Below are 14,250 nucleotides of genomic sequence, written 5' to 3'. Positions count from 1 at the left end.
CGCCATTTGGATCCCTTAGTCTCGCCTTCACCTCCGGTGGGCGAGACAAAAAGTAGATGACAAAAGAGAGGATACATTGTTTTCGTATCTTCTCCAGTATCTCGCCCCACAAACATATCTCTCTCTTACCTATTGTATGCTAAACAAAATCAATTAGCCACATCGGTATGTTATTATTCACTATACTATATCATTTACTCTACATCTACTTAATGTTTTAAATGAAGTTATTTCCTCATAAGCCCCTAACAGGGAATGATATCAAAATTCTTTGAATTTGTGTTGGAGCAATTTCAAAATACACACTCTGGAATAACTGTCTGATCACAGCAATATAGAGCCATTTTTTCCTACTACGTAGAGTAATAACATAAAATTCAAAAGTAATAATAGTGAGCAAAGAGCTCATGAATAATTATAATGCAAAATAAAGAACATCCACAGTTCTTCCTCAATGGATGATAACATGAAGTTGTTATCATGATAACATGATAACATTCAAAGCTGAACTCCCCTACATAAGAGTCAAATGCTCCCACCTCTCTGAACAGTTTACGATCTGTTGCAAGCCTCTTGGACGCAAGTGTTTTCGTCACGTGGTGCAGCGTCAAGAGCGCCCTCTGTTGGGTTAGAGGATCTGGCTGCTTGACTGCCTCCAGGAGGATGGGTACCAGTTCAGGCCAGATTCGGGGGCAGTCCATGCGGGCTATCTTGCCTATGAGTACGGCCAGCTGGGTGGCAATGGGTGTGATGGGCTCATCAAACCGCGCCACCAGCTTGACTCGGATGCGTTCCTTCTCAGCATCTGAGATGGCACTGCAGTTTCAACAAAACAAATAAATAAATGAATAAACAAATATATAGATAAAAGATGAGACACATTTATGATGACAATGATCAAATGATATCAATCATCAATCAAGAGATTAAATAGGTAAACATAACCTATCAGACAAAGATGAAGCATATTATAAAGAAGATGGTAACTCCTATTTACTCAGGATAGCCTAATTAGTCTGGACACTGATTTTCCCTGAGGGTTACATATCTTTTACGCAAGAATTGTCAGACACCCATTTGCATTCTTGAATCAAGAGGGGCAGGGCGGGATACAATATTACAAACCTATGGTCGTTTGTTCAAAGTCTTGAGCTCTCACCATTGAATCACTATGCTCTAAGAGTATAAAGCACTGCTTCAGTTGAGGAAAGCAACACATTCAAAGACATCTTGATATGAGTAGGCCTGGGGGAGGGGACTGTGATTGCAGTAGTGATTTCATCAATATCACAGATGAACAAGCCTGCTTTAACTTAATATTCATACACGTAAATAACTAGAAAATCAATCAGAGTGCAGACCTCCTCCAAGCAGCTCATTTCCATCCATGATGGTGATTTAGATCACTGTAAAAATGGTTCCTTGTGACACTTTCTAAATTTTCCTGAAAACTTCCTCCAAATCCTTTCGTATAATATTATTTTTGAGTCATTTTGCAAACAAATAAAGAGACAAACCAAGATCAGTAAAAATAGAACCTCCTTGGTGGAAATTAGCAGTAACTTCTGTACAATTTGAAAGATATATAAAGTATGTAAATTTGATACTATGACACATCCTAACAACACTGTAATTAGATACCATGGAACTGTGAAGTACACAATAGCTTGAAAGCACTCAATCTGTTCAGTCAACGCGCAGACCAATATTTTGTCAAACGCACATGCATGTCGTTCATAAAATGTAGTTCTGTAAGATTTGAAGATGTCTGCCGATTTCTACTGCATCTATAATCTACACCATGCTAGGGAGCTTAGGCCCAGTTTTTCCCGCTGCAAAACTTACTTGTGAGCAGTTTTCCTCCAGTATCGATCAATGCCATTTTTGAAGAAGAGCACAGCCAGCCATCTCACATTCACACTCACACTGTGGTTTTGGATGATGGTCTAGAGAGGAGGAAAAATACAAAATACCCAGTTGAGGAAGGTTGAAAATTGTCACAATAAAATCAGGCTACGTGCAGGATTCTTTGCAAGAACTCTCAAGATGGATCTGATTTTTCTCAGTAGCTATGCACAACCTGCATACAAATGGACTGTTTTTTTATCTAGTGCAATTCAAAACATAATGTCACTATACCTGTACTTGCAAATATGAGACATTTCAAAGCAATACAATATATCATCCGGGATGCAAAACTTGCATATTACTCATCTCGAATACACAGAAGAGATGCCATTCAGCAGCAGCACCAAGGAATCTGTCCATAGCCTTCTTTGGATTGCGACAGTACTAACTGTAGCTTATCAATATCTGTGCATATGGAGAGCTTTTATTGGTGCTAATGCAGTTTGTAACTATTTGCTCACACCGATCATACTTCAGAATGAAGATATGGGTAAGGTTTAGGTTTGGAGTTTAAAGGTTAGGGTTTAGATTTAGGTATGAATTAAGCCATAAGTTCATGGTTGCTGAGTATAAAGCAACTTACAAGATGTGTGTACATGTAATCCTACAGGGGGTTGCTGTAAAGAATTGAAGCCAACATTGATGCTTACTGTAGCTCGATTGCTTCAAATTCTGCTGGGTGATGTATTGCTGTACACAATACTCAGCACTGTCATAAAATTTGAAGAAAATTGGTCAATGGGAACATGAAATTAAAGCATACAGATACAAAACTGTAAATTACCTGCAGGACTGAGTGGAAGCCTGGCTGAGTCTCCCATTGTTTGAGTTGCTGCTCGGCTGGTTTTAGGACACTAGGGTCCTGACTAGTGGCTCTGGTCAAGACCTCCAGCACAACATTGCAATCCCCCTCATTCATTGTCCAGCCACTGTCTCTCTGAAGCACAGAAAACAGTTGAGTGAATGATGGATTTATTATATCAGTTTACAGACTAAGTTCTGGCATAACAAGTAAGGATGACATGAATGAAAGACCTTTGTGAGTCACAATAAAGAATATACAGATATTATTATTATTATCACTACTGCATCTGGAACTGAAACAAGGCAGTGATCATTAAATGCACATCAAGAACACATTATTAAGCATACCACATAATATGTGCCCTATATTGTGATTGGTTCATTATGCCAGTTGTACAATTTACTAAAATAACCAACTAGTGGCAATCCAGACTTAAGGTGCTGATAATCCAGTGTATCCTTGAAAATGACAATCCTTAGTCTGCAAACAAAATATATTGATGGCAGCGAGCCAGGACACTGGATTTTTATACAAAATTTTAGAATGTCTTATCTGGCAATTTATATTGCCAGAAGAAGAAAACAACTAGCATGGGACTGGGAGTTGTAATGTTCTCTCATGCTCAGTGCTTTCCATACAACTTGGTCTTTTTTGGTGTCGAAAAAGGCTCCTCTGCTCTGAGCGACCTTATTAAACATTGCATCTAACATATCTGTAGTGATCTGACAAGCTCAACAACAGGAATTCCAAATGTGATTCACAAAATAATGCTATTCATCTGACAATTTATCAATCATACATCATTGTATGATTCACAATGTGGATTGAAGCCATACAATGTAGAGCTACCAGATTTGTGAAGAATATATAACATCGTACTGAGAGTGTGAAGTTCTGCAATACTTGACTCAATGTAATGGCCCGGTGATTCAATGGGCCTTGCTCCAATCCAGAAGAGAAAATTCCATCAAAATCATGCTCTACAAGATATCACATGACCTCATTGCAATTAACAAAGACTATTATCTCTCTCAAATGTCCAACACGAGATTGAGAAGTTACCATCCAGCTAGATTTCAGCCTCTAACAACCAAAGATGTGTTTAAAAACTCTTTAATGCCAACAGCTGTAAGGCTATGGAATGGTTTGCCGGTAGACGTCATCACAGCTCCATCCGTGGACGTCTTCAGGGCACACATCTCATCCGACTAGCTCCAAGGGATGATCTTTATTTGCACTTGTATTAATCATGCACCACCGACTTCATGCACATGCACTCAAATAGCTCAAGTTACACCTCAGCATAAATACACATTGTATATCCAGTATTGGAAGTTGCTAAGTATCCACGTAGATGTAGACGTAGATGACACTTGCCTACGCTGGCTCCTTGGTCAGCCTTGAAAAGGCTTAAATTTGAATTTGTTGATAGTATGGTTGGATCTACTACTAATCGACCGCCTAATGTTTATTTGCTTGATAAGAATATTTAACACTGAAATTCACATAAAAAACTTGACCTACGTGATTGAGAAAATCCAGCTCTATCAAATGCCGTTGTTCCCTTTTTGATTCGAAGTTTCAGTGCAAAAATATCGCCGACGAACTTGCGTGGCCTCGTTTCAGCTCCCCGCGGTAATGCTTGTTATTAGGATCGACCGCTGTTTTTGCATTGACAATGCACGCAAACCGAGTTGTATTGAACACTGTGTTGTACGAAGCTTTTTAGAAACTTCCATAGTCATTACATTACGATTCGGTGAAAATATTCATTTGAAATTTTGTCCTTGATTAAAACCATTAACGTTATGCATTATGAACAGTGAATTTTTGCGTTTTCCCACACCATCCTCATCAACATTCAAAGTCAATCCATTTTTATGTGCTTTGCGTGCAGTGAAGTGTGTACTAAGCGTTCAGTGCGCCAATGAATACGCGGTCGGTTTAAAAGACGGTGGTCGATATGTAGTAGGGCTATCATAGTTTCTATGCAGTGCAGGACCTTTGTTTTGATGAGACTTTTCAAGTCAGTTTTACTGAACTTCAACTTCAGTTCAAGCCTGAGGAGAATCTGCTAAAGTGAATTAACATCAGAAAGACTGCTTGAAATCATTCTTAATCTAACAAAGACGTCTTAAGTCTACATTTACACATGCGACTTCATGAGTGCATTTCTGTAAATTGTATTGGAACTTTCCCTGCTGCATAGTGCTGGGCGTGGAGCAGTGCAGTGGCCCCAACGCATACTAACCGTCCCTCCCTTTACAAACATTATTACCAGCACATGGGACTGTACAGAGAGAGATTGCGCACGAGCTGTCTTGTACAACCTGAAATTGGTGCCTTCATGTGGTTATGTCACAAGCGTAAATATCAACCGCATAAACATTAATCGACAACATCTTGGCAACCAACAATTGTAAAATATCTCACCTGAACAACAGTAAAGGACTCTGATCTCCCTCACCACCGAGATAAACACAAAATCGTCGCATACGATGACTGTGTGTGTGCCCCGTGCGTAACGATGCAATCCTGCGTGCACACACGTGACAGTTTTTTCATGCTTATTGAATCATAGGGAATGTTTATATCATAACTGCACAAGGAAAATATGCAACTCATCCCATCGCAACGTGAGAGTACTCTTAACACTGATTTTTTTTCCTTACTTCCTACCCTTATTTTCTTTCTTTCCTTCCTTCTTTCTTTCTCTCTTTCTTTTTTCTTTCTTTCTTTCTTTCTTTCTTTCTTTCTTTCTTTCTTTCTTTCTTTCTTTCTTTCTTTCTTTCTTTCTTTCTTTCTTTCTTTCTTCAAATTCTTCCTTCCTTTCTTTCTTTTCCTTTCTTTCTGCCTGTCTGTCTCCCTTCCATCAGGCCTATACTCAGGGCTCGACACTAACTTTTTTGTTTGGTGGCCCGATGGGGCCACCAAAATCCTCAATTTCAAATTTTTGGTGGCCCGAGAGAAAAATTTGGTGGCCCCCCCCCCCAAAAAAAAAAAAAAAAATGATACAAAAACATTAAAAGTCCTGTTTTTTTTTAATGAGTCAAATATCTATGTTTTATCCAGTCATAGTAAGAATTGGAAGTTGGACATACATCTACTCATAAATAAACCTCAACAAACTCGCAACACTCACTCTCAGGCACTCATTCAGTCCTTCTCATCCATCCTTTAAACAAATTTAACTGCTAATTTCCGGCGCAAAAAGTTACGAATTAATTGACGTACTTTTACTTAGGCGGGCCACCAAATTTGCCTTTTTTTAAAATTTGGTGGCCCGACTTTCAATTTTGGTGGCCCCGGGCCACCGGGCCACCGTTAGTGTCGAGCCCTGCTATACTGTATGACTTTATTCATTCTGATCAATATACATGTATTGGTTTATGTTCCTATTCGGCTTGTATCTACAGATGCTTCATCATTTTTTCCTTCTTTCTTTGCTAAAAATTATCAATTTATTCATTCTTTTGGTCATTCATTTTCCTCTTGATACAGTAGTGTGCATTAATTTTCTCTATATTCATTTAATGCCGTAGTATTTACATATTATCATGTATATCTAAATTTGTATTTATGAAGTCATTCATTTGTGTTGCAATCTAAACTGTTTTGGGATGACCTACTGAAATTTTATATTACAGCCTTCCATAAATGACAACCATATAGTAGCAATTTAAGTTTAAGAAAGAGAAAAACAGTTTCTTTGTGTTGTGTTTCAATTCGGGGAGTTTATCATTATTATTGCTGTTTTGTTTGAAATAATTATAATGACTAGCTGTTGATTCCTGTAATAAAATCATTGCTAATTTAATGATCTACATACCAGGTTTTTTTCTTTTCTTTTTTAGAAGTGTCTTTTACTTGGTGATGCATGTGTTCAATCATTTGACAAAGGAAATCACTTGTATTCATTAGCGTGTGAAGTAAATGATCTTTATATACATGTATGCTGCCCAGGATATACATGTATTGTTACAAAATTCACAGCAAAGATAAGAAGATCATCAACAGGTAAAAAAAGCAAAACATTTAAACCGAAAATGTATAATATTTTCCATGTGGTCAACCCCCCAAAAACAACAAGCAAACAAACAAACAAACAAACAAACAAGATGATGAGGGAGGGGATTCATTTATTTTTACCCCATTGGGAGCACTTTAGCATGTTGCAAGATTTGACACAAAAGAGTGCGCAAATGCCTTATTTATGGGCTCAAAGAGTGTTCCTTCATAAAATTTAGGCAATTATTGTCTAATTCTCAACCTGATGTTTCCCATGTCAGAAGTGTGAAAAAAAGAAAGAAAAAAAAACTTTTGGGACAAGCAATAAAGACAATTAATAAATTGGCAAACTTCACTATCTATGTGCATCAACCGAGAAGCTGACTTTAACCAACAGGGGAAAATTTTTTTTTCCATTCTTTTTTCCTCCTGGATATTTTACTTCATTATCATCATTTTTCTTTTTCCTTTTTTTTTTCATTCAGCCAACAAGTTTCCTGTCTTCCTATATCAATTATATACATAATATATATGATATATATATATATACATATATATATATATATATACATATATATATATATACATATATATATATATATATATATATATATATATATATATATATATATATATATATATAAAGAAAAGACTGGAAGGTAATAAACCATGTTGAACCATCTACGTCTGTTGAATGCTATATATGATTATATATATATATATAATTTCAACGTGGTTTATTGCCTTTCGATCTTTTCTTTAGACCTTCAAGGTATATATAAGATCCCTTCTTCTATCTGTGTTTATATTGCTTTGCTTTCCTTGTGCTGATTTGTTATCAGTGAGCTGGATATGACTTCTTGGATACTGTACTGTATTCTCGGAGTAGGTATGCAAGTATTACATGAAAGAATACAGAGGATTTACACTATGATCATGATGGCCCTATTTAAATTGTACATGTTTTACAAGTTTCAAAAACAGATGTATCAGCAAAATGTAGATTTCTTCTCCCCCTTCTCCCCCCCCCCCCACCTCTACACATGTACAATTGTATTTCTCTCTCCAGCAGTAATACACACACAATAAATGTAGCATCACCATGATCAAAATGATCAAAACATCAGATATGAGATAGTTTATTACAGGCTGATATGATTACATGTACACAAACATTTAAATCAATACAAGACAGCACAGTGGCATTGCAAACAACAGTCATATTACTAAATTCTATTATACTTGTATATGAAACAGTGGAATATTTCACTTGTTCATCATGACATGGTGATCCTATCTGTGCATTCTGTATCATGCCCCTTCCAAGTCTGAGATGTTAGACAACGTACGTTGAACTAAAGAAAAACAAAAGAGGGACTTCACTGAGAAACGTCTTAATAAGGTACTAGGTTGTGAATTTGAATCTAAATTGGGACTTGTTTAATGTGGCTGCTATTAAAGTAATAAATGCTCATAAGCAAGGCAGCAAGCAAGGGATTGGCGGCTTAAAGTCCCCTCTATGACCAGAAGGACTTGGGTCTATATGTTGTATCTAAATCAACAAGCAAAAAGTGCCTTGCCTAGGGGCACAACCACTGCAGTCAGAGTACTCAAACCAGATACCTCAGCACTGCTGGTCTTTAGTATCATTACCTCCGCCAAGGGAGGAGGTTATGTTTTTGTTACCGTTGGTTTGTTAGTTAGTTTGTCCGTGTGCAAAATAACTCAAAAAGTAGTTAACAGATTGGGATGAAACTTGCGGGAAAGGTTGAGAATGACACAAGTACCAAACGATTAACATTTGGCAGTGATCTGAGAATTTTGGGGGAATTTATGAAGGATTTTTGATATTTTGGCAGGTAGGGTCAATGATCTTGGGAGTTCAGGCTGCGCGTATTTGAGGTTTGCATGCGCGCAATAAAGTGCGTGCTCTAGTTTCTGCTAGGGCGAGGCGTGCCGTGCAGCTGAGGGTTTATGACGTAACAAAGGCTTCTATGATATTGGGAAATCGGGCGACTTTCAGCACACACTTTCAGCATGCTATAAGTACGTATGGGTTGAAATCACTGATGTATGGAAGAACAATATCAGTGATGGAAATAAGCTGCATGCTTGGCGGAGGTCTGCACTCTCAGAGTGCTTCTTTAGTTTATCAAGTCACAAGAACCTCTACAATTCTTGCCATTGAGACATTATTCAGGGATAACCTTCTCGCATAATCACTGTACATGTACTAACATCTCTGAAGACAGTGTCTAATAGGAGAAATTGTCTTCAGGTCACACATGACTATCACAACAGTTCATCAAGAGTGAATTTTGATAAGAAAATCAGTATCAAATGTTTTCTGGGTTTGCTCAATAGCAAAAAACGCTGTGTGAGAAAACCTATCAGAAGACCACATACTTAAGAAAAGAATAAAGGAAAAGGGAATCACTGTGAAATAGACTTGTGGATTATAAAAATAAAGGATCTCCTTCTCAACATCCATTCATTAAACAAGTCAGCTGCCCTCAGTCCTGAGATTGAGCAACCACAGCTTTGGAAGACTGACAAAGCGTTGCAATGTCATAAACTGTACACTGTTTATACACTAAAACAGATTAGTGTGCATTCCATCTGATTGTATACATGTACGAATGAACTTCATTAAAAAGAATGATGAAATATATGAATCTGAACCCAATGAGGACGGGCTGAATTTGCTACAACAGGCATTTTTCATAGACACCTGCCTAAGTACATGTATACTTGGGACTAGTCTTCAACAGGTTTAATTAAGAACCAACCAAACAAAAAATGGTGATTCAACAAGTAGTTCGGTTTGAAAAGTTGACGCTTTGCTCAATATATTTTGCCTGGAGATTAACCGAATGCGGTTATAGATGAGAGTACTGTAAAACCAGAAATATTTGTGTGCTGTTTCGCAAAAATTTCATGCCGCAAAAATGTCTTGCTTTACAGTCGGTCCAATCCCTGGCTTGAATCATTGACTCCCAACTATTGTCATTCCCATGGAGTTGACATACAGTGCACTCCCGTTACAACAAACATGGTTATAATGAAATTTCGTTATAATGAAAGAAAACTGCCGGTCCCGAGCATTTCGTTATAAGGGGAGTGCACTGTATAGCACAAATAGATACCATTATGCCATGGGTTCATCAGCCACGGACATGGGTACATGTTTAATCCTTATCCTCATTATCAGACTTCACATAGCTTTAAATGTTCCAGTTCTCTGTGCGAACCTCAATGGATGAGACGATGCCCTGTCCCATGGTCTGAAAGTCTTGGAGGATGGCCTCCACATTTGGGGCCATCATACTTGAAGTGGACGCGGACGATGATGTCGGCGACTTGGCCTGGACTTGGAGAGCCTGGAATAAAAGGAGATGGAGCCTATTACGATGCTACTGCTCTGGTTTGAAAGTCATTAGTGTGGTACAGACTAATCCCTACAGTTTTAACTGCATTTAATACCAGATATCTATGGGGATCAAAAGGGAATGACTTTGGGGTGGAACTACCTCACACACAAAACTCTGCCACTGCAGAGTCATGTTATCTATTGAAGAAATATCCATTAAACCTTACTTTGTTTGCCACATGGCATGCATGGTGGAGAGCTTTCATTGCAAACTGGTACAGATGTCTGGAAACTAATCATCAAGGAATAGAGATTTTTGCTCTTATTCCTATTGTATCAGCATGGCCTGCCTGTTGGACTGAGGCACATTGCTACACCTGAGAGGGCTTGCTCACTTGACAACTACCAGTAGGTCACATTTGGACGGATTACTGACTGCTGTCAAAATAGCATGGTCAGTTTAAAGGAGAACTCCGGATGATATTCAAATTTTTACATTTGAACAACTATAAATTAGTTATACTGAGGACAGAGTTTCAGAATTTGCGATAATAGGGATGAAGAATAAGAATATTTTCAAAATTTAGAGCAAATTGCAATGAAAAAGGATGACGACATGGCAGAGTCACCATAAGAATGCATGAGTTGGGGCTCCAGGAAGCAGAACAAAAGAATAAGGCATGCATAGATTATACACAGGTGAACTCGCAAGCAAGCGGTATTGTAATGGAATTACACTGCTACATTTCTGAAATATGTGAACCTCCTATGTCATCATCCTTGTTCAGTGTAATTTGTTTAAGGTTTTTCAAAGTATTGTTTCTCTGCTCAAGAACCACAATAAATTCCACAAATCCATACATGGAGTTGTCAATTTATGTACTACATGATGTGAAATTATGAAAATCATCTGGAATGCCCCTTTAAGCCAAGTGCCTGGGCACATACACGTAGAGATTTCAGTTTGTACATGACAAGTCCCACGTACAGTCAGGTAGACACACCTGGGGGGCATTTCATGAAGCGTTTTGGTCGGATATATTTCTGACAAACTGTTACAAGCTATGGAAATCCTTGCATCTGATTGGCTGAGAGCAAATTTGTCTGACAACTTTGTCGGACAAAATGCTTCATGAAATACCCCCCCCCCCCCCCCAGCTACAGATACCATGAAGACTTGCAATATTTTTCTTTATCAGTGCATGTGGCTAAGCACTTTGTGGTTCCTATGCTAGCATATTAACCCACTGAGGACACGCTGATTTTACTACAACACATATTTCCCATAGACACCTGCATGAGTATACTCGGGACTGGTCTTCAGTGGGTTAACATCAAAACCTCCTCAGGCTTTAAATGTAACCCCATGGATAAGAAAACTCTGAGCTTACTGACTCACACTTTTCATTATTTTGTTTTGTGACTTCACTGAAAGTGAGGCAACAAATCTGGCTGAAAGACTTTTGGACGCAAGACAGACATGCCACTATCTGTGCATTCTGCAGAAGTCTCATACACACCTCAGGGCTTAGAGCATGTGTAGTCCAAGATCTTAGAAATTACCTTGAAAGGACCTGGTTTGAAGGCGGGTCTTTTCCACAGGACTGCAATGAGATTCCCACCATGAGTGTCATGGAAAAACAAGGCCAGCTCACCAAAAGCCTCCTACATGCAGAAAAGAAAGAAAAAAAATAATAAATCAACACAGAATTCACTTTGAATACAACCCACAACCCCATCCCCCCAAAAACAAAATCAATACAGAATTAATTTTGAATACAACTCTGACCCCCCCCCCCCCCCACAAAAAAACACACATCAAAACAAAAACACAGATGCACAAGTATTTATGGTGTCATGAAAAAAAATGATGGAAAAATTACATCGAATCAAGAAAGTGATTAGTTCAAAGTCAGTAAACAGAAACTAACATTCATGTCATGTTCTGTTGAAGAGAGAAGACGTAGAAATTAAAAAAGTGAGTATACATGTATGTCATCATGCTATTGTGATATACCAGCAATATAGGAAATGGATAAAAACATTGCAATGTTGCAAATGACATCTTAAGAATGAAGTACAAACAAAAAACAAGCAAATTTTGCTACTTAGTGTAATTTGGATATAATTATTGGAGACATTCAAACAAACCTAGCTACACAAATAACTGAAAAAATAAAATATTTTCAGTTGCTCTGCAGGATCATGATAAGGTCCTAAATCACTTCTGTCTTTGTGCTAGCTCTGAAACTCACCCTCAGCTCTCGAAGGTAGCATTGGACTGGGTCAAAGTTGACAACAGGAAGTTGCTTTGCACCCTGGGATGTCTTCAGGGTCAGTAATCTTGAGGTCACTGCTCCCTGGCTTGCGTCGACAGCCTCATGCCTCCTGGGTACCAGCTTGTCTCGGAGATGAATGATGACATCATAGGGCTCTAAGGGAGGCCGAAATATCTTCTAGAATATGTTTTTTAAAAAAATATTGGAAGGAAAAACACACATTTTGATTTTATTGATAATAAAACACACACACAAACACAAAAGAAGTTTCATTGCAAGATCAATAAATGGAGTGCATTGATAAAGCATTTAATGCGATATAGAACAATACTTGGTTGTTTCTAGGATTTTGTCCACACAAAGATTCCCAGAATAACACATTCTGCACCAGCAATCTTTTATGAATAAGTGTTGTCCAGTATGATTTTCTATGAAATTATTGCTATTACTATTATTATCATTTTTTTTTTTTGAAGGGACAGGGTAGGGATGGCATTACTTTGGGCTAATTACTAAATTGCATGTGGAATTTCATCATCAAGCCTTACTGCACGTTGTTCCTGGATAGGCTGAGCAGCTAGCATACTTCCTCGTTCAACCGACATAGAAACTAAATGGTAAGGAACAAAGATTAACCTGTCTTTCCTACTGCATTTTGAATCCAAACAGCCTCTGTGTAGAACCATTCCCTCTGTAAATGAATGCTCAATAGCAAGCAGCCACAGAATTGATGAGTTGAGTCCTCCCTATGATCTGAAGGACTAGAAGAAACAAGGAAAAAGTGCCTTGCATACCATAGAGGCACAACAGCTGCAGCCAGGGTACTCAGACTAGAGACCTCGGGGCTGCTGGTTTTTAGTATCTTCCATTGAGTTGCAAGTCCATGTCTTTTCTTCACTTTGGTGTTTTGTACGTGTGGGACATAGCTGATTGGAAGTAGTATTCCTTCATACATTATCTGTGGGTGTATACAGAGTTATCATTTTGAGCGCATACCTTGAAATCACACTCAGAGAGATGTTTGGAAGACAGCTGGTCCTTCAGTTCTTTGAGAGATTCCCCAGCTAGGGCCACCAGTCTCTTGAAAATCTTTTTAAAAAGAATGATAACAGCAGGAACATGAAGACAGAACTTCATTTTGGCAAATCTGAAGAAATGCATCACAGTATAATAAAGAAAAAAAAATGCAAAAATATGTAAAAAGCAAAAAAAAAATGTCTGAAGCATTGTCAACATTCTGAAACAATTAGTTCGTGTAGGTGGTTATATATCTTACATAGCATCCTGTGAACATCAAACTAATCAGCTGTATTTGACACTTATGAAAAATGAAGAAGGAATTGGCAGTACACATTACTAACAAGACACAGCAATCAAAAAATATATTCAGCTCCTCCTTCCTGTTTATTTCATTGAAAATAAGAAAAGTCAAAGTTTTTGTTGTTGTTTTTTCCCTCCAAGATGCTTAGTATGTACATGTATGTACCTGGATTGTTGGTTTTTCCTGTGTCCAGATTGACTTCTGTCTGTCGGCGGGCGTTGCTAGGAACATGGTTGGCAGTTGCGAGCGATTGTTGGTGAAATGGTCTCGGATTTCATCATAATTTGCAGCTGGAAAAAAAAAATACAATTACAAACTGAACAGCAAAATGAATATTCAGTGTATCAAGCATACTTAGGCGAAAAATAAAGAAAATTACACTCGCCTGCATGCTGTAAATGTTACCCATTAAACAAAGAGGAAAATGCAAGTATTCATAAAGCAGCTGCACTTTCATGTACAACACAGCCAAGTTCCTTTTGTGGAGACACAAAACTATCTTGATAGGGATGACCTTCTGCAAGAAGCACTGCGTAATACTGGTTCATGGCTGAAGAAA

The 14,250-nt window shown here is 38.0% G+C and overlaps 2 protein-coding genes across 2 annotated transcripts in view; both read right to left on the bottom strand.

Annotated features, from left to right (window-relative positions):
* The window catches only part of LOC139744517 (importin-11-like), a 30,672-nt gene extending 25,444 nt beyond the window's left edge, over positions 1–5,228 (bottom strand). The window contains exons 1-4 of the mRNA XM_071654949.1: positions 5,147–5,228; positions 2,693–2,845; positions 1,846–1,946; positions 540–816 (exon numbers count right to left, since the gene is read on the bottom strand). Coding sequence (XP_071511050.1) covers positions 540–816; positions 1,846–1,946; positions 2,693–2,827 — 513 coding nt within the window. The 5' untranslated portion in view covers positions 2,828–2,845; positions 5,147–5,228. The remainder of the gene's footprint in view (positions 1–539; positions 817–1,845; positions 1,947–2,692; positions 2,846–5,146) is intronic.
* Positions 5,229–9,945: 4,717 nt separating this feature from the next.
* LOC139744522 (nucleolar protein 6-like) overlaps positions 9,946–14,250 on the bottom strand; it is a 35,968-nt gene continuing 31,663 nt past the window's right edge. The window contains exons 21-25 of the mRNA XM_071654955.1: positions 13,857–13,981; positions 13,367–13,459; positions 12,347–12,547; positions 11,655–11,756; positions 9,946–10,101 (exon numbers count right to left, since the gene is read on the bottom strand). Of these exons, the coding sequence (XP_071511056.1) occupies positions 9,946–10,101; positions 11,655–11,756; positions 12,347–12,547; positions 13,367–13,459; positions 13,857–13,981 (677 nt within the window). The remainder of the gene's footprint in view (positions 10,102–11,654; positions 11,757–12,346; positions 12,548–13,366; positions 13,460–13,856; positions 13,982–14,250) is intronic.

This window comes from Diadema antillarum, unplaced genomic scaffold (assembly GCF_040938485.1).
Source record: "Diadema antillarum isolate AM-2024a unplaced genomic scaffold, OU_Dant_1.0 seq00001186_RagTag, whole genome shotgun sequence".
In the NCBI taxonomy this organism is placed as follows: domain Eukaryota; kingdom Metazoa; phylum Echinodermata; class Echinoidea; order Diadematoida; family Diadematidae; genus Diadema; species Diadema antillarum.
This window is presented reverse-complemented; position numbering and strand designations above follow the sequence as displayed.